Here is a 24,116-nt window from a genome sequence, read left to right as displayed (position 1 = left end):
GACCTGTCTCCAATAAACCTGCCTGGAGGCCATTCCCTAAGTCAAGGTCCCTACCAACAATTCAGCTGTAAACAGATGCCCAAGATTATCTCCTGGCAGAGGGAGGTACATAATTCCCTGAGATAGGGGACTAAAATCTGTGTCCAGCTAGAACGAGTCTGGACACGCAGAGCTTAGGCGGACAACAATGGAGCTTGCTTTGTTTGTAAACCCAAAAAACTTCAAGTGGAGGGGAGGCTGCCCTTGCCAAGGCAGAGAACTGGAGCCCTCGTGCCCCGAGTTGCCCTTACCTGTAGGCACAGGGGTAGAAGGTGAAGGTGCCCTGCTGCGTGGCCGAGCGCGGCGAGCTGACGGCGATGGCCACGCTCTGCAGGGCGTTGGTGTTGGCGTATTCCACCAGCAGCACGTGCTTCCCAGGCTGGGCCACGGGCAGGGACAGCTGCACTTCCACCTGCAGCACAGAGGGAGGACTGAGGGAGCGTGTGCAGGGTGCTACAAGGCAGCCTCCTCTGCAGCTCAGGGGACGACGCAGCAAATCTCATCCGATCCTCACAAACCTTTACAGGTGAGACGCTGGGTTTGGGGGGCCCTGAACAAGCACACAAGCACACAGCTGCAGGGGTGATGGGTGCAAAGCCTTTCTGGTTTAGGTAAAGATATGATCAAATGAAATGCAATTGAAAAAAAAAAAAACCGAAAAAATCAGAAAATTGGGAGATTTAGTGACTATGAGAAAATGGTCTGGGAGGAAATGAGGTGCAGTGCAAAGGACCAAAACATGCCAAAACTAACCTGACAGATGCTGCAAAAGCAGGGGGAAAAATCAAGGAGGAAGACACAACTTTGAGGGGAAGATATGAGGGACATGGCATGGATACTTAAAAAAGTAAAGCCCCAGACAGGGGGGACAGGGCCAGGAGGGGACAAAACAGAAGTGGCACTCACATCAGTGCCACTGCAGGTGGCCATGGGGGGGTGGGAGGGGGTCAGCTGCTCTGTGGGACACAGCCTGGGGAGCCTGTTGTCCAGCCTGCACACTGCATCCACCCCTGGCACGGCAGGGAAGCCCTCCACAGACAGGTACTTGTACAGGAGGCAGCTGGAAACACACAGAAATAAATGGTGAAGTACAAAAGTTACAGCAGTTATGAAAGTTGAGAACATCCAAACAGCCAGCCTGGGCCCAGCCAAGTTTGCAAAAGGCTCTGGTCTATCAGGAGAGCCAAGGAGCAGCTCTGGGCAGTGGGAAGCAAGGGTGTGGGCATTACAGGACCAGGGAGAGCAGAAACAACAAAAAACTTCTCCCCTTGCAGTGGGCTTTGTCCTGGGGACCACTACTATGGTGGATGGGACAACCAGTGTCCAGAGCCCAGCCAGCCCTCTTACAACATGGACAGAGAGGTTCTGAGCAAGCAGATACACTGAGATCATCCAAACACTACCAGACTGCTCATTCTGAATAGTCCAGCAAAACCCACTCAGGGCAGCCATTTTCAAGGACACACACAACCTGGCACTGGGAGCCCAGCCCAGGTGGGCTGTGGTGTCACTGGGTGAGCTGGCCCTCCAGGGCCCATGAGAAAACACAGACTGGCTGTGTCCTGGATGAGGAGATCTATGGGCTGGCTTTCTGGGCTGCTGCAGGTTCCACAAGCTTTATTTGCCACAGCCAAGTGCTCCACGAGCAATTTTACTGCATCACTGAGCATGCACTGTGTATATTCCTTAACCTCAGGCCAAGAGGAGCTGAGCAAGCCCCACACAGCACAGAGATGTGCAGATCCTTACTTCTGGGTGGCTTGTTCAGGGGCTGGCTGGTAGACACAAGGCTCTGTGACCTTCAGCTGCAGGATTGGTGCTTCGTAGTATGAGCTGGGCAGCAAAACCAGGTAGTCCTGGGAGGAGAGATGGGAGAGGTGTTATGCTTGGCACACTTGTCCCCAGGGAGCTGCTGAAGCCCCCACGGCGGGTGGAGCACAGGGCCTTACCAGCAGCACCCCCTGTGCTTCAATAACCAGGGACCAGGTGCTGGGGTTGAGCACGAAGGGCTCCCCGAAGCTGTTCTGGGGCACAGTGACAAAGGCTGGCTCCGTGCTGGGAGCAAAGACAATCTGCTTGGTCTGCTCTGTACCTGGAATGGGAGGCATGAGAGGCTGTGAAGGGACTGGAGTGGAAAACTGGGGCTGGACATGGGAGGGAATGCTCAGGGAAGCAGCTCTGTGGTGCAGAAGGCAGTGACAGGCTCCCACTCTGTCGGTGCACCACAATAATCCCACACTGTCCTGGAACAGAGACATCCACTCTCAATCTGCTCAACAGCCTAATGGGAGAAATAAATATAAATCACTGCAATCCTCAATGCAAATCCAGAGCTCTCAGTGTGCTCTGCATCCCCAGACTGCAAAGCACAGATTGTTGCAAGCCAAGGAGCGTTTTGCCAGCTAGAAAAGAACTCATCTGTGAAGAGTTAATCATGAGACAGACAAAAAGAATTGCCCAGATACATTTTTTCCTCAGGGAAATTCTGACCCCAGCTCCACAGGCAAGATGCCTGTCTTCTGGCAAACTTTCAGGCCCCCAAGGTGTGCTCCTGCCTTTCTTCCTGCCAACCACACACTCTGCACTCGAGATTCAGACATTATTTTAAACTGACAGAACAGAATGGGTGTAAGGCTGATCCTGCTGCTGCTGAGCAGCTCCTTGGCTCATCTGACAGTCCCACAACCTCTTCAATAATGGATGCAATCACAATACAGCCCCTAGAAGCAGACTGTGTGCCTGCCCAGCAGGTTTTGAAGGGCACAGGTGAGAGGGATTCACCAGGAATGGCCGCATGGTGAGCAGGTGAGATGAAGGAAGTGGAGAATGTGGCACACTGACTGTCCTGGTGTGCTACATGGACATCGAGGCACAACACACAGGGCCAGAAGCTAAAGCAAGGGCTTGTGCTGCTGCTGGGATGGTTAAAAACCCCTTCCCATGTGTGGCAGCTCTGTGACATGCCTGGCATCAGCTGAGGCTGGGACCTCACTTTTCCAGATGGGAAGCAGAGGTGAGGATTCAAGGAGTGAAGAGATTCCCCTGAACTGGCACTGGGCTAGATTTACTGACAGGTTGAAGTTTCAGATCCCTTTGAGGCAACACACAGCTCCAACTGAGATGGCTTCTGGAGGCAGAGTGGAAGAAACCAGGCTGAAAATCCCATACTTGGAAAAGGCTTTCCCTTTTGCAAGTCACGTCTTCCAACTTCTTTCCAGGCTGCTTGCTCTTTGCCACATAAAGCCCTTTCCATCCAGACATGAGGTAGCTCAGCACCCCTGAAGCCTCCCAAGGATGCTGCTGTCCTGCTGTTGGGGCACCAGTTTGGCTGCTTGCCTTCAGCACTAAAAAAATCACGTTGCTTCTGCACAAGAAGTGAAGCACTTTTTAAGGCAAATGAGCTTTGCTGCTTGGATAGGACAGGTTAAATATTTCCTGACTTTTGGTGAGATCCCAAAACATCACCATGGCTCCGGCTCTTCTTGTTCTTCTGCTGTGTAATATGACTGGACATAAAAAATACGCCATTTTTCTTCTCAAAAAGAAAAAAAAAGGCAGAAAAATAATATTTTGGCATTTCAAACCTTGCATATCACATCAAAGGCAGAACCTATGTCAGCTCAAAACAGAGGAGAGAACTTCACACGCTGATAAATTAGGTAGTGAGTGCTGACAGCCTTGTGCAGTGGATGTGTGGTCTGTAGGAAGAGTTTCAGCAGGACAGTGTGGCTGTGGCATCCAAAGAGGTAAAATCAGCCAGCCAACCACCCACCATGGGCTCAGGTGTGTTCTCATGTTGTCTTGCTCAGATGGTTTCCCAGAAAAATTGCTGTCCAGATTTCTAGGCTTGTTCAGACATCTTTTGGGGGCTCTTCTCCAGCAGCTCACGCTTTGATGAGAGGACACTGCACCAGAGTGCAATGCCTGTGTGTAACATGTGTAATTCCATGGCACTTCCAAGCCCCACACCACATGTGAAGCCAGCAGCCTGGTGTGGGAGAAGCACATGGGAAAGGCAGGACTGCCACATCAGGGCATCTGGTAAATAAAACCCCAGCCAGCTGCCAAAGACTGGAACCATTCTTTCTGCTTTTGTGGAAAGTCAGCTCAGTTTTGCCTGGAGCACTGGGGTGATCTCGTCCTGTGCTGGAAAGGTTGTATGGAATTGTACAACAGCTTTATCTCCCACCAGCCTGGCTGGTGTCAGTCCTCAGTGTGCAGCCCCAGGGCTGGGCCCACCTTGCTGCTGCTTTGGTAAATAAAGGGGGCTGCAAACTCAAATCAGCCTTTCAGCTGGGAGAGCAGGACTAATGGGTAAAGCCACATGGAAGCGTCTTCTGGAAAGGATGATGCAGAAGGCTGCCTGGGATGGGGAGGAGGTGGCGATGGCACAGGGAAGCAGAGCAGTCTGGGATCCTTACCTCTCCTTCGTGGCTGATAAGCTGTAATTGTGCCATACACAGTGGCCCCTCCTGAATTAATATACCTCAGGATGACATGGAACAGATAGAGCTCTGCCTCCTTCACGTCTACAGTGACTCTGATCTTATTCTGCAAAAAGCAAAAGAGCACACGGGGCACACATCACTGGGGGGGCAGCTCCTGAGCGCCCACCCACTCTGGGGAGGGCCTGACCCGCCTGCCCTACCTGCCTGCCTGCCTGCCTCTCTTCCCCCTCCCTTCCAGCCCAGGCGCGGCTCTGGCCGGACGCCTGACAGGGGCACACTGGGGACGGACACACCTGGGGGCAGGAGAAGGGGCACAGGAGCAGTGTCGCAGCGTGGGATGCTCTGAGTTAGTCTAGAAGTGAAAAATGCACTTACAGTTGGCACAAACATTAAACTTTCCTTCCTCAAGGACCGAGACCCTCCCTTGCACACTGGCGGGCCCCCGGCTGACGTAGCGGAAGACGAGGCGGAAGAGGTCGGGGGAGGTCACATTGACAGTCACCACTACCTTGGGCTGGTGGGAGAGAGAAAGGGGAGAGAAGCAGAGCACACCTTCAGTTACCTCCACCACCCTCACTGCCAGCCCAAGCACAGCCCTCACTGCTCCCAAAGCGACATGCCACAGCGCGAGGAGGAGACAAGCACAGGCACCCTGCTGCTCACGGTACCTTCTGACACTGTCCCTCGCTCTGGGGACACTTGGGGCCGGCCACCCAGGGAGCAGCCTGACTGTGGAAGGGGGTGGGAAGGCTGTGATCACACCTGGAGGACGCTGTGGCACAGCAGGGTGGCTTATCTGTGCTGGGGCACACACAATTACACAAGAAAGGTTATGGGGAGTTGTTGCTTTTGGGTTTAGTGTGCTGCAACCAGCCACCAGGTACCAAACTCTGCCCTTGTATTTATGGGGCTCTGCCCAGCTGCCTACAGAACAGGCTGGGAATTGAGCTGGTGCCTCATCCTCAGCAATGTGCAGTGCTAAGGACCAGCAGGGCCAATGGACCATACAACTGATGGCACATCTGCTCTCCCCCTGCCTGGACAAGACCCTGGCTAAGGAGATGCTCCAGTTTGACCCATTTCAGAGAGATCCTAGGCTTAAATAACCTCCTGCCCACAGAGACTTCTATTGAGGGCTGTGATCTCCAAAGCTCCAGTTACACACCATCTTCCCATGGAGAGCAAACCAGGAGGGTTTTGATGGTAACAAATTACAGGTGAAACCTGCCAGCCAAAAGCCACATGTCAGCACTTCTATCAAGGTCCATTTCTAGCTCAAATACCAATGCAACACTACAGCTATGAGCCTGAGCATGAGTCCATCCTTAAGCTTTAAGGCTGGGATTTTCTCAAGGGAGCCCCACAGGAGTTCACTGCTTAGTTCCTACCTAAAATTCAGTGGGAAACAGCCCTTCTGTCATTTCACCTAAGCACAAAAATGTGAAGAAAACTGAAAGTACATGCACCAGAGTAAGGAGCATCTTACATGGAACAAGACTGTCAGAGAGAATCACTGCCCTGTACTCCATCCCCAAACGTGCACACACTTCGCAGAGGCCATGCAGAAGAAACCACCAAGGAGAGAGAAAAAGAGTCAACAGAAGAAACAGCTTCACTTCTAGGGCTTACACAACTCCAGGTTAGCATAAACCATTGTTACAGCAAACCAGCTAACAGCAAGGGCAAAGGCTGAAAGGTAACAAGAGGTCCAAGCTGAACATGGCAGCTGAGGAGGAGATACTTATTTTTGGAAAGGGGAGGAAAGGTTATGCAGAATTATAGGAAAGAGCAGAGTCAGTTGAAAGAGGAACAAGGAAACAGAGAGACAGTGTTTATAGACATCCCTGTAAGTAATCACCATGCTGCCACCTTTGTCTAAATAGATTAGGATGTCACGGGATTCCCAGTTTAGGATCTTTCCCCTCATCAGTCTATGCCACCCCCAGCACTACAGGAAGTATCTGCACAAACAGGCTATATATACACTGTGCTGTTTATGTTGGTCATCCTGTGACTTGGGGGGGTTCAGGAGCACTTGGGGTCAAAGATGTGTGCCAAAAGCACATCAGTGCTCCACTGGCCACATCCTCCCCTTGGGGAGCCGGGCTGGGCTGCAGCCAGCAGCATACCTGGATGGAGGACATCTGTGCATAGCCTCGCCAGCTGAAGCCCTCAAACTCCAAGGGGTTGTAGCCAAAGCGCACAGCCCGGCCCGATGGCGTGGTGCCTTCCTCCAGCTCGAATTTCAAGTGGTGAAGGTCAGGGAAATAATGATCCCGTGCTGGTCTGGGGAACAGAGAGAGCACCATCACCTGCGGGCTATCGGAGGCGGCGGCAGAGGACACCTGCGCCAGGCTGATGTGACAGCGGCCTGGGCGATGAGGTCCCCATCCCCGTGGTGGCAGAGGGCAGGGTGGGAGGCAGAGCATGCCAAGGTGCAGCTTACTGTGTGCAGGTGGGCCCCCGGGTGCTGTGCCGGCAGCGACAGGCTCCGCTCCGCGCCTCGCAGGACGGCCCCAGCGCCCCGCCGACGTCGCACCGGCAGCCTGCGGGAGGAAGCGCCTGTTTACATTCCCGCCGTGCTAACGAGCTCCTGCTCGCTAATCAAAGGCACATCCCCAGCGGGCCCAGAGCCTGCGGCCACTATTTTTATTCCGTTGTATCCGTTTTCATATCTGGCCCCGGCCCCACTTGGATGGACACTCTTCTTCCACCTCAGCGCGGAGCTATTTCCAGGCGGCTGATGGAACAAGGTCTGCAAACCCTCACGGCCAGGAGCTGCAGCCCTGCCACCAGCCCTGCCAGTGCTGCGTGGGATGGCTCAGAGCAGCCCATCTCCTCCTTTACTCTTCCCATGGACATGGGGGAGAGTGGGATCTCCTCCTTTACTCTTCCCATGGACATGGGGGAGAGTGGGATCTCCTCTACCTCCTCTCATGGACATGGGGGAGAGTGGGATCTCCTCTACCTCTTCTCATGGACATGGGGGAGAGTGGGATCTCCTCCTTTACCTCTTCCCATGGACACAAGGTACAGTGGCCAACCCCACGTACCTGTGCCCACCCTCTCCCAGCAGGAGGAAGGGGCATTGCAGCAAGGATGTGACCAGTGGCTCAAACACATCAGTTTCTGGTACCCAAAGGGGTACCTCACCTGGCTGTTTGCTCCCCAGCCTGACAGACCTGTGTCCAATAGTGGAAAAGCACGACCTCAGGTCTCCAGAGCCACAGTCCATGTTCTGGGCTGTGGTACAGAATCACAGAACCAAGGCTGGAAGAGACTTTTAAGATCATCGAATTCCAACCATCAACCCAGCACCACCACTGTACCCTTAAAGCACTTAACTGCATCACCCCAAAAATGATGACCCAGAACGTAGGACATCTCTTGCCCCTTTTCTCCAAGGTCACCAACCAGTCAGGTTGTGCAGTGGGGTCAGTTCTTGTGGCCCCCTCACTCACCAAACACCTCACAGAAGGGGCTCACCTTGGCAGCCAAAGTAATTAGCATTCTCCATGTTGAAGTAGCCATCCTTGCAGGCCGAGCAGAGCTTCCCACACACGTTGCCTTTGCAGAAACACTGCCCATCGCCCTGGGAGAGAAGCAGGCATGGAAACTCATTCCCTGCTGTTGCTTGTCATGGCTAAGCTGTTCCTCAGTTATTTGGGTTCTGATCTGAGACACTGCAGAAGCAGCAGACTGAGATTCATGCTTCACAGTGCTTCCTGCGCGTGGGTGGGCCAGATAAGGGCCAGATAACTTAAATTACCCAACAATGCAGGCAAACAAAAATCCAGGCATCCTGGGACAGACACAGAAATATTTAGGTGCCTAATTTATGACAGGTCTTAATCCCACATTCTCATGCAAGCCCAGATTGTGGTGCAAGAGCTGAGAGCTCAGTGCTGGGGCCTCTCCAGCAGCTGCTGGGACAGACAGAGCTGAACACTCCCAGCACAGCACACTCAGAGGAGCCTGGAAGCAGAGAACAAACCCACCTGCCGGCACTCTATGATTCCACTGATGGTGCCCTTGGTGTCACACTTGCAGCCTGAGGAGAAGGAGATGAACAAGAAAGCCAGAAGGTCAATCAGCCCCTGAGAAGAAACCTGATGGGGTCAGCACCCACCACGCCAGAGGACACTGGCTGGGGTAAGAGGAGCCAGGAACTGGTTTAGTAGAAGGTAGCCCTGCACAAGGGCTCAGATTTCATTTTGTACAGCTCCTGTTAAGGACACAGCTGCCAAAGATGTTTGGGCTGAGAATGGCATAACTCATTGCATGAGCCCTTTGTTTCACCCCAAGTAAAAAGCTCCAGGCTCCAGCCTTTCCCCTTTCCACATGAGTGTTACCCAGAAGATTCCAGCTTAGACACATCACTTCTGGGTGAAGATGGAAGGAAGGCCATCACTTCCAATCCTCCAGTGATGGTGCTCACTGGCTTGGGTTTGGCTCCTGCACCATGGAGGGGACTTTTGTGGGCTGTGAAAATGCCATTTCCTTACTCAGGCAGCCATAGGGGTTCTCTGGAGTCAGGTTCCAGTATCCAGGCTTGCATCTGTCACAAGCTGGGCCTTCCACATATGCCCGACATGCACAGGAGCCCTGGGGAAAGGCAGGGGGAGAAAAGAGCAGGTGAGAATTTGCAGCACAGTGGTTGAACACGGGGTCTGCTGCTCTGGCTGAGCTTAAGGAAGGACTTGGTCCAAAAAGAGATAAAGTAGATCATACAGAATGACCTGCAGGGGTTGTGGTAGGTTCATTTCATACTCACCGGGGCCAGCGAGGGATCTGCAGTCTCCAACCCTGCTGGGTTACAGGAGCCCACTAGAAAAGAGGGGTAGAAGAACAGATTTACAGCACTAGCCCACCCTTTAGCTGCCCCTAACTGGGGTTATTTCTCCCCTTGCAAAGCTTTTGGTGGATGCTAAACATATTTACCAGCACCCAAGAGGCTGGAGTGTGGCAGAGACGAGGGAAAGGGGGTACCTTGGCAGTGGGGGAAGCCGTAGGCGCCGGGCTGGCAGCTGTCACAGCGCAGCCCCGTCACCCCGGGCCGGCAGCTGCACTGCCCCGTGTCCTGCTCACAGGAGCCGTGCAGGGACCCCTCCCGGGAGCACTGGCAGGCTGCAAGATAGGGGAGAGAGCTGCTGGAGGGCCATTCAGGGCTTCCCAGCAACTGCCTCCTTTGTCTGCCTGACCTTCACCGAAATCGGCCCGACGTGGATTATAAATAAAATTCTCATTCTTTGCTTTTGGTAAAAACCGTCCTATGTTTTAAGAAAAACAATAGAAGTCTCAATGTTTATCACAGCCATTCAAATACATTTATGTGTATTTCAGAAGCTTTATGTGTATTTCAGAGGCAGGAAAGAGTTTTGGTTGAGGAGAAGGGGTGTGATCTCATCCCCCAAAAGTCAGTTGCCAGTGACATGTCAGACCCTACAAAGTCCCAAACACCCCAGAGCAGCATTTGGCCATCAGGGTCTGTCCTGTGGATGTTGGGTGTGGGCAGCAGGGTGAAGGCAGGGCAATGGTTCCACAGCTTCTGCAGGACCTGCTGCCCATGAATGCACAGAGATCCCACTGCCCTCTCACAGGAAAGGTCAGCAAGCTGCCAGGAGCTGCCCATGCCTTCCTTGCCCAGCCAGCACACCTCAAACCCCTGCCAAGGGAGACATTCTAGGCTGACACCCCCACACTGGCTAAAGACTGCTCAGGAAACAACAGATTTGAAAAAAATATAAAAATCAGGTGGTTCTCTTCTTTCCTTGCTGTGGGTCTTCTACAGCTCTGCAATCTGACTATGGCTTTATGAGACCAAAAAAAAAGTGACTACTGAACTCCTGTGAGACCATTTCATCTCTGCCTCCAGCCTCTTCAAAGGCATACTGCCGGCATCAGCATTTGGGAGCAGAGTTCTGCCAGCTGGCAAGGCTCAGGAGTCCACATTTAGGACTGTGCAAGAGGGTGATGATGCTCTTTTGTTGCTTCAGGGAAATTGTATCACAGATTACTTTTTAATGAGCAGTAAATTCTTGCTGGGAGACATGAGAGTACATCTGGCTTCTAGTCAGGACTGCTGACAGGGAGGGAGGTGGGGACACTCTGCTCAGAGGATTTGGGGCTGCAGGCACCTGACACAGGCACCAGCAGCAATAATCCAGGAGTGATGCAGTGCCCAGGGAAATGGATGGGAGCACAGAATCATTAAGGTTGGAAAACACCTCTAAGATCATCACCCAACTGTTCCCCCAGCAGTTCCAAACCCACCATCAAACCATGTCCCCAAGTGCCACATCTACATGATTCTTAAATCCTCCAATGATGGCAACTCTGCCATTGCCCTGGGCAGCCTGTGCCAATACTTGACAACTGTTTTGGTCAAGAAATTTTTCTTTTCTCAATACCCAACCTAAACCTCCAAGGGTGCAACGTGGGGCCATCTCCTCTTGTCTGGTTAGTTGGCAGAAGAGACTGACCTCGCTCTGGCTACTCCCTCCTCCCCGTGGCTGCAGAGAGCAGTAAGGAGTTACTCACGTGTGCAGCTGGGGAATCCATAGAAGCCCAGGGCACACTGGTTGCAGGTGTGTCCTGCAAAGTTCCCGTGGCATCGGCACTGCCCCGCTGGGCTGCAGTTGTTGTCCACTGCACCCCGGGGATCGCAGGAGCAAGCTGTAAGAGCAGGACTCTGATCATGCCTGTGATCTGTGGCCAAGCACTGCTGGTCTGAACCATCATTCAGCACCCCCAGGAATCAGCCACTTCCATCAGAAAATATTAATTTCTTAATCCCTTGGCAAATGGTGCAGTGTTTTCATAGCCATGGCAGGAAAATGCACTGAGGGGTCTTTACAGCCCATTCAGTGTTCCCCAGCAGTTTAGTAGGTTAATACACTAAAATGACACACACAAAAAGGGCATAAACTGAGACAACAGGTCACAGCAGGGTTGTGATGAGGAAATATGACTGATAAAAACTGCTTTGTCTTCCAGGCTTCGCTATGATCCATGACTCCCAAAACAAGCCTGCCAAATTCACAGTGCAAACCACATGGATTTGATACTGAGAAACACCAAAGTCTTTCAAGAACAGCTATGCTCTTTAGAGCAGCAGGAGCTGAAGGTTCAGGTGCTTACCATAGCAGTGGGGGTAGGAGTGGTACCCAGGGCTGCACTGCTCACAGCGTGGCCCTGCAAACTCAGCTCTGCAGAAACAATTCCCAGCAGAGTCACAGCCTCCTGGCAGCGTCCCCACAGCACTGCAGCCACACACTGCAACACACAGAACACCCCCTGAGCTGGGAGCACAGGGCAGAGCTCATGGCAAGATGCCTTTTTCCTGGGGTTCTCAGAGAGGCATCAGGTGCTGCTCTAAGCGTTCACACCATCAGTCTCTGCCCATGGCACATAATTTCCAAAACCACTTTCCAGCCCTTCAGTCCCCGGCCAGAGGATTCTGGCTGTGTCCCCACCCAGGCCCATGCAGGACAGGTACTCACACTGGCACAGAGGGTAGTTGAAGTAGCCTGGAGCACACTGGTCACACGAGTGCCCTTCAAAGCCTGTCCGGCATAGACACTGCCCTGTGTCACTGTCACAGGTGCCATCGTACTGACCAGGGCCAGAGCACTGGCAGGCTGCAAAGCAACGAGGCCATCAGTAAATCAGCAGGTTTTTTTGTCTTTAGCCTTCCCAGGAAAGGAAGCAGAGCATCGGGGGTAGAAGAGCAGTTGCTGGAGAAAGCATGGCGAACAGAGCTGATAGCGAGCATGCCTGGCCCATAGCGAATTCCTCCAGAGTCCCCCACAGCCCGGGAGGATGCTGGAGGGTCAGGGCTGGGTGGAAAACAACAGCAAAAGTGCAGAAGTCATGGGAATTTATCACTTGGAAGTAGAGCTGTGGAATTCCTCCTCCCCAGCACGGGTGGAGAACAAGGAGAAGCCCAGCAGGGCGAGCCTGGGGACGCTGCTGGCCGGGTACTCACGCTGGCAGCCGGGCCCGTAGTGGCCTGGGGCACACTGGTCACAGTGTGTGCCCTGGAAGTTGGGTTTGCACACACACAGCCCCACCCGGGGGTCCTTCCGACAGGCGTTGCCTTCTGTCCCTCCCGCGTAGCAGTCGCAGTCTGCATGGGGACACACGACAGACACCACACGCTGCTGTCAGCCCAGCTCTGGGGTCCCACAAGGACACGGCAGGAGCTGCCCTGAGGCAGCTCAAATGCTCAGCTATTTGCCCCCATACCCTTCCTATCAGATAAGAATGTTTTAACCACCCACGCCTGGCTCCCGGGGTGGCTGGGAGGGCTCAGCACCACACTGCTGTGGAGTGCAGGGTGGGCAGCACACAGGGCAGGCAAATGCTGCTTCCACAAGCCCAGGCAGAGCTGAGTCAGTGCTGTGTGGGAATAACCACAGCCTTGGGCTAATCAGGCTTTCTCTCTGGTCACTCCATGCCCAGCTGCACCCGAGACCTTCCCACTTCCAGGGCAGGGTGTGCCAGGCAGGCAGTGCCAAGGCTCTGAGCCAGCCCTGCTGTCACCAGCAGCAGTGGTGTGGGGTGCTGGGCTGGGAGAGGCAAGGACAAACATCATCCAAAAACCAGAGGGAGGGGGAGGTGAGGAAATGAGAAGGGAAGTGAGAAATTCCAGCTCAGGAAAGAAAAAACCTGTCTGGAAGATACAGACTTCAAAATATCAGAAGGAAGGAAAAGGTTATCTGGAGTGTGCTGGGGAGCATGAGACAGGGGAGGATTCGGTGGGAAAAGAGGCAGAATAAAGCACAAGGGAGTAGATGAACTGAGAGGAGTGAGCATGAGAGAGGAGGGAGGTGTGGGGAGTTGGGATCAGAGCATGGATGAGCTTTCTAAACAACAGAGAAAGCGAAACAGAGCGAGTGGCTGCCTGTGCACAGCCCTTCAGAGGTGCCCACAGCAGAGCTCCCAGCTCAGCCACAGCCCCTCCACAACCTTTAGGAGAGGTTCCTCACAGGGAGGGCAGAAGGGACATCCCCACATGGCCTGGACCCCAGAAAAAATCCCACTGTCACTCTAGCCTAGAGCTTCCACATCTGTAAAAAGGGAATCATAAAACCTCCTTTCCCCCCAGCTCAGCTGCTGGTTGTACTCTCTTAAAACCACTCAGGGCTGTCCCATACAATGTACATGTCCAGTAAGCTGAAGACCCGATCTTGAATTGGATGGGAGGTATAACAGAAATGACAGCATTGCCAAAGCATCAAGGAAAATTGCACTGCTTACTTATTATCTGTCCTGCAGGAAGCACTTGTTCTCCAGTACTGTTGTGAGAGAAAGCTGGAATGGCTGTGCAGAAAAAGACACATTACACAGGTCAGCACACACACTCAGAGAAATCCTGATGGAATATCAGGGACTTGACAGTCCCAAAGCTGAACAGGCTGAATAAAAATGTGGAACATGGAACAAAGCACAGATGTCCCACTAAACAACAAACCATTACAGCCCTCTTTAGCCTGTCTTTCGTAAGAAAGTGGGAGCTGAAACTCCAGCCAAATGTGAAGCTGCTGTTGACTCAGTTCAGAGCAACTCAGCTCTGGTGCTGCTCCCACCCAAGCCAAATGTGGACCTGAAATAACTCCTCGTGGGACAGGAGTGCCACGTGGCACGGGGAAAGCACATCCCAAGAGCCAGAACTGGAGCTGCTGGCCCTTCCCAGAGCTGCTGGGTGTGTGTGCTCCCAGCTGTGCCCCGCACTCACGGTAGCAGTGGGGGAAGTTGAGGTAGCCCTCGGCACAGGCGTGGCAGTGCTCCCCGGTGTAGTTGGGTTTGCAGTAGCAGCGCCCGGTCAGGTCCTCGCAGGTGCCGTCGGTGAAGTCAGACTCACAGTCACAGCCTGCAGAGAGGGACAAGAGTCACTGAGCGAGGCCTCACACCGCCTCCAGCAGGAAAACCTCCCAGCCCAACCCTCCAGAGCGCCCTGCCCAGTGTCACCCAAGCCAGCAGGAGGTGGCTGCAGAGCAGGTGGCACTCACGGTAGCAAACGTAAGGAGAGTCGATGGGGTGGTCGGGGGATCGATAGTAGCCAGGGATGCACCTCTCACAATTAATGCCAGTGGTGTGGTGCTGAAAGACAGTGGGTTAGAGAGGCATCAGTTCCTCTGCCTGCAGGATTCACACTCATCTGCCAGAAGAACTAACAGCTCCAGGTTACAGAGGAAGCAGGTCAGGAGCAGCAGCACACCAAAGACCTAAATCTGCTCAAAATTCCACATACACCGACTTGGGAACAAAGCACTTCTTGCCAACTGCATCCTCCCATAAACACAGGGTGAGTTTCAGGTTCATTCCTGACCTTGAGCCCACTTCACTTCTTTCAGATGGTAAAATGTCCTGACCATTTTGTGCTCAAAGGATGGGAGCAACCTGTTTCCTTCCAGCAAGGAAGCACAGCCAGAAGTTTCATGCCAGTGCATGAATTAACCATATCACTGTCACCGTCACCTTGGGAAGGGAAGAGCTACTTTCCCACTTTCACAGAGACTGAAGACTGGCATTTTGGTGAGCAGAGAGACATCCAGGGAGATGCCAGAGCATTGTGAACTAGGTAGGGATTACACAATGTGCTGGGTAGCAACCTGTGCCTCCCAATTCTGGTGTCTCAGCAAACTAAAGCTTTAGGAGGTAGTGGTACTACCAGAGAACACCTAGAAACCCAAATGCTGTTCTCATTACTGGTGCACACTCCTTTAATCCATGGCAAAGAGACTAAATTTCCAGGCAGAGACCTAATTTAGATAACAGAGGGGCTTGGTGGAGAGGTCCCAGGAGGCTGAACTCCAGGCTGACAGCAGAAACAAACACAAACATTTGCAAAAGCCTTTTCCAGAGAAGGGAAGCTCTTCAGGCCTACCTGGCAGTCAATACAAACACCTCCCCCTTCAAACTTGTCCTCACGGCTCCTGCTGGCTTTGTGGCGCTCCACCTCCGGGTCGTAGTAGCAGTCATAGGCATGGCCATTGCAATTGCAGGCTGGAACACAAAGAGAAGGGAGCTAAAGCACCTCAGAGGTCCTTCCTTCAGGTCAGCAGCTGCATCTCAAGGTGTCACCTGTCCCTCCTGGGTTTGATGGGTTGGTTTTCCGTGAGGAAAGATGCCTGAATGCATCTGGGGGATTACAGGATCTCCCAAGCTCTCTGAACTCTTTCAGTTCAAAAGCACAGAAGCAGCAACTCTTTCACAAAGTCTGGTCTGCAACCAGGAGAGTGCAGCGGGCACAAAATCACAAGTAAAGTATGTGCAGGCATGTATGGACGAGAAAGAAAAATCACCACACTGCGGGGCCTTGACTAGCCTGGTTTATAGAGCAACATTCTTGCCTCTTTTATCCCACCCTGGATAGAGGTGAGCTGTAAAACCCAGCACCAGCTGAGGGGGCTTTAGAAACTCCCAGGATTTAAGATCCTTTGCCACCCTGTGTTTCTAAGACACTGTGCGGTGCAGCTCTGTGCTCCCAGTGCTGCAGAAATTCCAGTCGGCACTGACCAAAGGTTTTTCTGAACAAATAAAGATGTTCTGTATGTAAACACACCCAAACCTAATTCATCTTGCAGACAGAATTGAGCAATGAGACTCGCCTGCACAAACCTTGGACACACTGGAGGAACTGGAAGGCAAGCAGAGCCAAATTCCCACACGGACCCTGGAGATCTCCCTGCGTGAGCCTCACCTGAGCACCAACACCTGCTGTGCAGGGTCCTCCCTGCTGTGTCACTGCCCCCAGCTCACCCAGTCCCACTCAGCACCGCCCCAGCAGTGCAGAGAGCAGCTGCTCTGCAGCAGGGCACGGGGCAGGGCCTGGCAGGAAGGGAGAGCCCAGCCCTGTCACCATCATGTGTTCTTAAAAATCCCTTTGCCAGGATTTCTTCTCCTGGGAAGCTGAGAAGCCTCAGAGAAAAATGGAAACAATAATTATCTGCTTGCTTCTCCTGCGTTTTGCTGCTTTGGCATGTGGTCTGGGGATTGTTTATCCAACAGGTGGTTGTTTGATTGGTTTCATGTGAATTGTTTTTACTTAATGACCAATCACAGCCAGCTGTGTTGGGACTCTGGAAGGGAGAGTCACGAGTTTCCATGATCATTCTTGTTAACCTTCTGTCCGCATCCTTTCTCTATTCTTTAGTATGGTTTTAGTATAGCATTCTTTAACGCAATATAATATCATAAAATAATAAATTAGCCTTCTAAGAACACAGAGTCAGATTCCCTCATCTCTGCCCTCGTCAGGGGTGCCTCAGGCTGACCCCAGCCCCACTCACGCTGGCACTCGTTGGCGCTGTCGGCGGTGGCAGGCTTCCAGGGGAACTGGTTGTAGCCAGGGCAGCAGCGGTCACAGGAGCCACCACAGGTGTTGTGCTGGCAGTCACACTGCAGCCTGCAGGGACAGGAACAGGGCACAGACAAGGTTGGGATGATGACAGGGATGTGGAGCTGCTGTGTCACCCTGCTGTGTGACCCTGCTGTGTATCGCTGTCGCTGATCTGGAACACGAACAAGTGGTATTTGCTAATCCCAATATTCTGGAAAAGGGGCTTCTAAGGCTTTTTCCCCCAACTTTTTAATTGATTTGTTTTTTCTGAGCCAAACTTTGCTATTCCAGCTGCATTCTCTCCTTTTCTTCTCCTCCACCATCATTCTTTTTCTTCACAGGGAGACAAGGATAAGAGAAAAATCTGCTGCTGCCTAGCCAGCTCTGCAGAGAATAAAATGTGAAATGGTTGGAGGTGGCAGTGGTAGAAACCGAGCTGAAGCTGATTATTTGAGGGAGTGCAGCATGGTGCAGGGACACAAAGATGTCCCCACCACTGTGCAGGGGCAGCACGAAAGGAAAAAATGATAGCCCAGAGCTTGGAGAGGGATGGGGCCACACAGGTGCTGTCTGCTCCTCCAGGCACACCTGTGCTGCAGGGAGAAGGGCATGAAGTTTGAATTAAGAATTTCACTAGATGCTGGCCCCACGCTCCCCGTGCACTGCATTCCTGCTTTCTATGCTGGGTAAAGGAATCTCGACAGGCACCCGATGGATCTCGTTCCTGCCCCACCACCAGGGTGATTCATTAACGTCAGTGACATCAGCCCCAAAGCCTCCACTTAGCACAGGGCCATTCCCATCCAACACAAATGCTTTCTGTTGTGTTAGACTTATGGTTAATACAGCATGTTCCAGCTTTTATCTGTGCAATTACTCATTTCCCCTCAGGGCCAGTCTGCCACTCCCATCTGTCCCTCCTCCAATGCTTTTCCATTCAAAAGCAATGTGTTTAAAAATAAATGTAATTCTTCTAAAACGTTAGAAACAAAAGGAGCAGTCATTCAGGGTGAAATGTAGGAGTGCAGACACTCTGCAGCGAGCTGAGTGCCACAGCTTCCACCTACATGTAATTTTAAGACGTGGGACATGCAAGTCTATGTATAGTGAATTGCCAGATAGAGGCAGCAGCACAAGTGACCTCGTGTTAATGAAAATAATGGGATGATCTGAAAGTTTGGGGGAACTCACATATTTCCTTCAGGCAGAGGGGTTGAGAGGCAGAAGGTGCCAGTGCTGCTCCCAGCCCTTCCCTTGCAGATGCCATGGGACACTTGGCTGCAGTCAGTTCTCCAGCACTCACCATGCCCTGTCTCTGCCCACATTCACAGGCTGGGCTGTAGCTGGCAGAGTCCAGGCATGAAACTGAATCCCTGGCTGGAGCTTAAGTGGCAGAAAACAGCCCTGAAACACCCACTAGGAACTTTGCTCTTCAAGTGTTTTGCAGACCCAAGGGGGAGTCTCAGTGAGAGGCAAAACTTGGCCGTGTCCCTGGAATGCAACCACCCACAGACCTCTCACCTGGCTGACCACCACTCAGCACTTTCAAGGAAACAAAATTTTATTGTTTTTTCCACAGCAGCAGCTGGAGAGCAAGATTAAGATCCATAGACATGCGTGTGGAGAAAGATGGTCACTGAGTCAGGGAACTTCTAAACCTGCTGAGCAGTGTTAATCTCCCTGACTGGAGGACGTGGCTCCAGCCACACACCCCGGGCTCCTTAAGGCTCAAGATGTTTGAAAAGAACTGGTTCAGTTCCCAGAATGCAAGAAGATGGCACTGCATGAGTAAAGTTGATCATTTCCGAGGGAGAAGGAGGTATTTATTTAGTCTCTGCTGTCCAGAGTTAGCAATGACCTCTCAGCTCAGCTATTACAGCTTCACTGCACCTTGTGCTGAGTGTGTGCTGCTAATGAATTACAGACAAATGTGCATAAACCACAATATTTACATGTTTCATTGACTGAGTATATACAAGGGAGAAGAGGGAGAGGCTGTGTCCACACAGCACATATTTCCTGGTCATCCTCTGTAAGAAATGAAACCGCAGTCCTCCCGCTGGAATTGATGCTCAACAGCAGAGACTAAACAGTTTCCAGTGAGCAGATGTGGCAGAACTGAGAGTAGCACACAAACACCACAGCATCAGGATTTGGCTGGGACATCTGAGGAGCACAATCAATGAAAAAAAAAGCCCCTTCCTCTGTTTCTGACTGTACTGAGAAAAAAACATCTGCAAAGAGAGACTGATGGATGGCACAAATCTGCTGGCACACACGGTGCTTTGCCTTCCAAATGGGGAAGGGGAAGCTGGAGTTCAGGATGCAGCAGTGGGAAAGCATCTTTCATCTGTGGATGTGCTTCTGACCAGCCAGGCTGCTGCTGCCTCGGTGGTTACCTTCAGCACCAGGCACAGAAGGAGCCTGGCTGTCTCCTCTCCTGCTTGTGGCATCTGTGACAGGGCAGTGAAGCCACAGAACAGCTGCTCTTACCAGGCAGACGCAGAACCCTCGTAGAGTTCTCCTGAGCTCACTCATTCTGCTAGCACACAACTCCTGTCTGGGTCTCCAAGGCAGGTTCCTGATGATTCTGATCTCACTGCTCCAAGGGTTTGCCAGGAGAGAGGGTTGTGCCTCATCCTGCTGGTGTTCACCTTTAAGCAGGAGAACAATTCCTTCCCTCTGCTTCACTCAGCCCATTCCAGCACAGGGCAAAGAGAGAAAGCTGTGAGAAGTGCAGAGGAGCCTTGAGGAGGCTGTACCTGTCCACAGACCCCTGCAAACAGGGCTCACGTGTGCTACCAGCTCAACACAGCTGGATGTGCAGCCTCTGTGGCTTGGCACTTCACACAAACTTTCCAAAGTTGCACGAATGTTATCACTGATGGCCAGGAAGTCAGCTCATGGACAGGCTTCATCAGGTCCTGAAGTCTTTGCCAAGATTTCTAGCTCACCTCACCTCCATCAAAGTGCTCATCCTGCCTTTCTGAGCAGGGATGTGAAACGTGAGGATGTGCAGAAGAGAGAAAAGTTAAAATGAACAGCAGAGACCTCCCCCAGGCTGAGACTGTGGGATTTTTAATAGGGCCAGGCCAATCCACATCCCTTTATCTGCATTTCCTTGTCCAGCTGCTGTCACACATCAGACTCTGCAGAGGCAGGACATGTGCAGAGGGCACACCACAGATTGCTGAAGACAGGATGAGTTCCTGGTAGCTGGGCCTGTGTCTCAAGGGGTCAGTGTGTCTGAGCCCCAGCTGATGTGGCATTACAGGCATCCCCAAGCTGGCTCTGTGCTGTGTCAGGGCAGGAGGGCTGGGATCCCAACCAGCAGTGCCCACTCCAATGGGAGGGCTGGACACAGCTGCTCCCACAGCCTGGAAACGGCAGCATTTCATCAATTACTCATTTTCCCAACTGAAAGTATCACATTTCTGCTGACTTGCCTGTGCTCCTGGGCTTGCTAAAGGGTACAGCAATGCCATGAGAAGATCTATTTATCCAGCACTTTTTCCTGCTGTATCCCAAAGGACTTACAGCTGTTGTGTTCTGACTGTACAAAGCACACAAGTAGGAAATGTTTCCTCCCTCAGGCCAGCGTGATCTGCTCTGGGTGAAATGCAACAGCTGCTTACCAACATGTGCTGCAACATCAGACAGCAGGCTGGGGCCAAGAGTGAAGATGCCAAATGCATCCAAATGAGAGGGGAGGAGAGGAATTTTGGGAGACAGAGAAGGTTGCAAGCAGAAGTGGCACAACAAGGATATCCAACATAGCCCTCCTTGTTCAACCTTCCTTCTCTTCTTGGAGAGCCCCAAGCCACTGATACACCCAAGAAAGGTCCTGGCATTCCCATGTTAAAGAATCATTGTCCCCATGAAACCTTTTGCCTCAGCACACAGGTGCACTTTGCATCCAGCAACACCAATGTCTAAAAAACAAGAACTGTACATTCAAATATTTATGAACTTCCTTTTGTCAGAGAGTTTGGCACACTCAGGCAGGCTTGCTTACCAATACATCTTTGTTTTAATACTTAACAGCTTTAACCTTGGCTGGGACTCACTGGAATTTTATTTTAGATGATCCAAAAGTTCTACATGATCCTGATGAGAAAGAAATACAAGCTCCCCTCATCCAGCTGAATCTACCCACCCCTTTCATAAAGGCAACATTCAAGCTGCAAACAGATGGCTAAAAACAACACTTCCATGGTCTGAAGGAGCTCTTTGGCATTCCAAGTTGCCAAGGCAGATGGGAAGTTCCATTAGCCAAAATGAAACTTCTTTACACATTCTTGTTCTTTTGCAAGAGTTGTTCAGATATGTACATAACCAATCTATAGTTCTTATAAGCAGAAATGGGAAGCAGTCTCTGGTTTCATGGAAAACCATCTATTTATGAGAGCACTGCCCCAGTGCTTAAGAAGCCACATGGGAAGCAGGAGACTCCTCTGCACAAGTTCAGAAATGATCCCAGACTTTGATGGGAAACCTCCCTGTTCTACATCAGTATCCCTCCTTCAGTATCCTCACACTCTGCTCCAGTGGGATGGCAAAGCTGTGCACAAGGAAACTCAACCAGGGAGCTGATCTGACTGAAAAATAGTCTGACAAAAAGTGTGATTTTTGCTACTTTGTCTGGAGCAGTTTCTGCTTCTTTTTTGAGGCAGAGCCACGAGCAGCAGTGATGGCACCATTACAAGCTCAGAACAGGACACAACTAACACTGGTATCATCTTTCATTCTTGGAATAGCAGTTCAAATGCTTTCCTTTTCAAATGCTTCTGGGATTTGTACCTGTAGGGGTCGTTGGGGTCTTTGGCATCGCAGACGTCGGCGTGGCCGTGGCACACGCAGCGCCCTCCAATGCTGATATCCTTGATGCTGTAGTAGTACTGCAAAGCACAAGAAAAGTTGGCCATTACTATTTTTACAAACCAGATTCATAACCATTCTACTCGAGATTCAGCAGGACTTTGCCCAGTAAAATGATGTGCTGGGATATTTCCCTTACAGTGACATTGCAGGCTGCAGTATCTGCCTGTGGTAAGATCCACCACCTCCAACAGAGCCCACCAGCTATGACTGGGGGCTTCCAGTACAGTCAGAAAGCCACATGTGACACCAAGAGATGTTTCCCAGTTCCACATTGTTGGTGTCTTCTCCAGCTCCAGCCACAGCAGCATCTGCTGCAGATGCCTTCAGCTTTAGGGGGTGCAAGAGCGAGAGAAAATCCCCACAGGGTGACCCCTCCCAGAGGCGGCTTGCACGGCCCTCCAACAGCTCCACCTCAGCAGCACGAGGTGCCAAGGCCTGCCTTACCCTCCTGGTGACCGTGGGGTCCCTCAGAGCTTTGCCCATCAGGTGGCCCAGCAGAGTGTTGGTCTGCAGGAAGCGCAGGCGGATGTTGGTGGCTTTGGTGAAGTTCCGCAGCAGAGGGGAGTAGGAGAAGTTCATGGCTCCTGGGCGCCCGTTCACCAGAGAGACAACAATCTGTGCATGGAGGAGGGAAAAGGCCAGGTTCGACTTCCACTGCTCTAGAGGAAGCTGTATCTGCCCGTGGCAGCGAGTTGGAACTGTGTGGTTCCACCCCACACCATTCTGTGAACGTGTGAGAACAAATCTGTGTAACCCTGTGGGGCGGGAGGAAATCAATTGCAATAGGGGTCTCCTCGAGCCAGGTCTCATAAGCTCTTGGAGATCTATTTCACACCCAAGACAGCTTAGCTACCTTAGAAAGCATGAAATCAGCAGGATGGCTTTTGTGGTAGTGTTGGAAACAAAAAAGTTTTAATAAAATGCAAAATAACAAAACTCTTTACAGAGAAAAGCCGAACCAGGTGCAAGAGGTTCTTGCTCCTAGTAAAACACCTCACAAAAGCCATTAGTTTCTTTGTTCTTTTCTTTTTCTAGTCAATTGCTCAGGTGAGACTTTTTGGCTTCTGTCCCATTAGCTACCCTTAAGTTTGAGGTGAAGTCCCCCAAGTCCTATAAGGTGTCTTTTTTGCTAATTGAGAAAAGAAACTTCTGGGCTTAGACAGTTCTGTCACAAGATAGTTTTGTCACTCCATCAACAAGGAGCACATCCCTACAACCAATCTCTCCCCAGATGACTGGATCAGCTCTCTGTCAATCTCATTTGGTTGAACTGAATACTTACAAGTGGTATCCAAAAATGGAGAGGGAGCCCATTAACAGGAGCACCAACAGCCCCTGAGTGACCCTGGACACTCCAGGGATGGAAACAGGCTCATTTCCAGGCTCACCTCCCCATTCTCCAAAGGCACAATCCTGGAGTACTCCGTGGTGCAGATGGCGTGGTCATCCCTGGTGATGCGGTCCACAGTGTGCTGGCCAAACTTCTCAATGCAGTCCCTCTTGGAAGCTGTTCATCAACCAGAGGCAAGAGCAGTAAGAGAAAAGGGACAATTCCCAGCCCTCTATGGATTTTCCCACGCTGAGCACAGGAGAGATGGGTGTACAATCTCTGTTAAGCATTTACCAACAGAGATTGCCTTGTGTCATTAACTTTGTCATGGCTCCATGTCCTCCACTTAGGGAGGGTGTCACTCTGACAGTAACAGGCAGGAAACTCCCCACATCACCTCCCTGCAGTAAATGAGGAAGGTCAGAATAGCCACTGCACCTACTGCCACCACCTGCAGAGAAACCCACCCCTCAATTCTGGCACTAAGCTCACGGTTTAACCAGCCTGAGATCTTACTCTGGTCTCAATCTGCTGCCTTGCTGGCAGTGGATTTGCTACACTGCTTCCACTGAACTGCAGAAAGGCTCTTTGCTGCCAGGGCTCTGCTCCTGGTGTAGGAGCTGCACCATCATTTCATGTGGATCCTAAACCTCCTGGGTCAGTCCTGAAGGCAGCACAGAACCAACAATAAGAGGAAGCACAAGCTACAGTCACTGCTGGGACATCTCCCCCCGGCAGGGTGGACAAGCAGAGATCCTGCAAGCCATTGCGCTGCCTCTCCCAAACACTGCAGGTCCCCTCCTCACACCTCACTCTGAACTCTGCTCTCAAGCAGTGCCACAAAGCAGAAATGCCAAGGCCACCCAGAAGCACTCCTTGGGGACAGCAAACCAGGGCTGCTGCCACTGAGTGGCAATGCAAGGCTAGATAAAGCCAGGGAGCAGGCACCACCAGGCAGCCACTCTGCTGGCTTGGTGACCTGCTCTGGGGACACTGAATGCCAACATTGTCCTTGCAGCTACAGGAACGGCCTGGCTTCCCAGTATGACTGCTCCTGCAAGTCCAGCACTCC

The 24,116-nt window shown here is 51.9% G+C and overlaps 1 protein-coding gene across 1 annotated transcript in view; it reads right to left on the bottom strand.

The window, feature by feature from the left end:
• LAMA5 (laminin subunit alpha 5) overlaps positions 1-24,116 on the bottom strand; it is an 88,584-nt gene that overhangs the window by 25,409 nt on the left and 39,059 nt on the right. The window contains 24 exon segments of the mRNA XM_036395462.1: positions 291-451; positions 946-1,099; positions 1,789-1,895; positions 1,989-2,131; positions 4,863-5,001; positions 6,617-6,773; positions 6,934-7,033; positions 7,974-8,079; positions 8,486-8,538; positions 8,993-9,092; positions 9,262-9,314; positions 9,477-9,614; positions 11,028-11,162; positions 11,628-11,762; positions 11,990-12,127; positions 12,475-12,615; positions 13,749-13,811; positions 14,227-14,361; positions 14,501-14,591; positions 15,379-15,497; positions 16,784-16,899; positions 21,634-21,731; positions 22,159-22,329; positions 23,103-23,221. Of these exon segments, the coding sequence (XP_036251355.1) occupies positions 291-451; positions 946-1,099; positions 1,789-1,895; positions 1,989-2,131; positions 4,863-5,001; positions 6,617-6,773; positions 6,934-7,033; positions 7,974-8,079; positions 8,486-8,538; positions 8,993-9,092; positions 9,262-9,314; positions 9,477-9,614; positions 11,028-11,162; positions 11,628-11,762; positions 11,990-12,127; positions 12,475-12,615; positions 13,749-13,811; positions 14,227-14,361; positions 14,501-14,591; positions 15,379-15,497; positions 16,784-16,899; positions 21,634-21,731; positions 22,159-22,329; positions 23,103-23,221 (2,872 nt within the window).

Source organism: Molothrus ater, chromosome 17 (assembly GCF_012460135.2).
Source record: "Molothrus ater isolate BHLD 08-10-18 breed brown headed cowbird chromosome 17, BPBGC_Mater_1.1, whole genome shotgun sequence".
NCBI lineage: Eukaryota > Metazoa > Chordata > Aves > Passeriformes > Icteridae > Molothrus > Molothrus ater.
The sequence above is the reverse complement of the archived record's forward strand: the minus strand, read 5'-3'. Positions and strand labels throughout refer to the sequence as shown.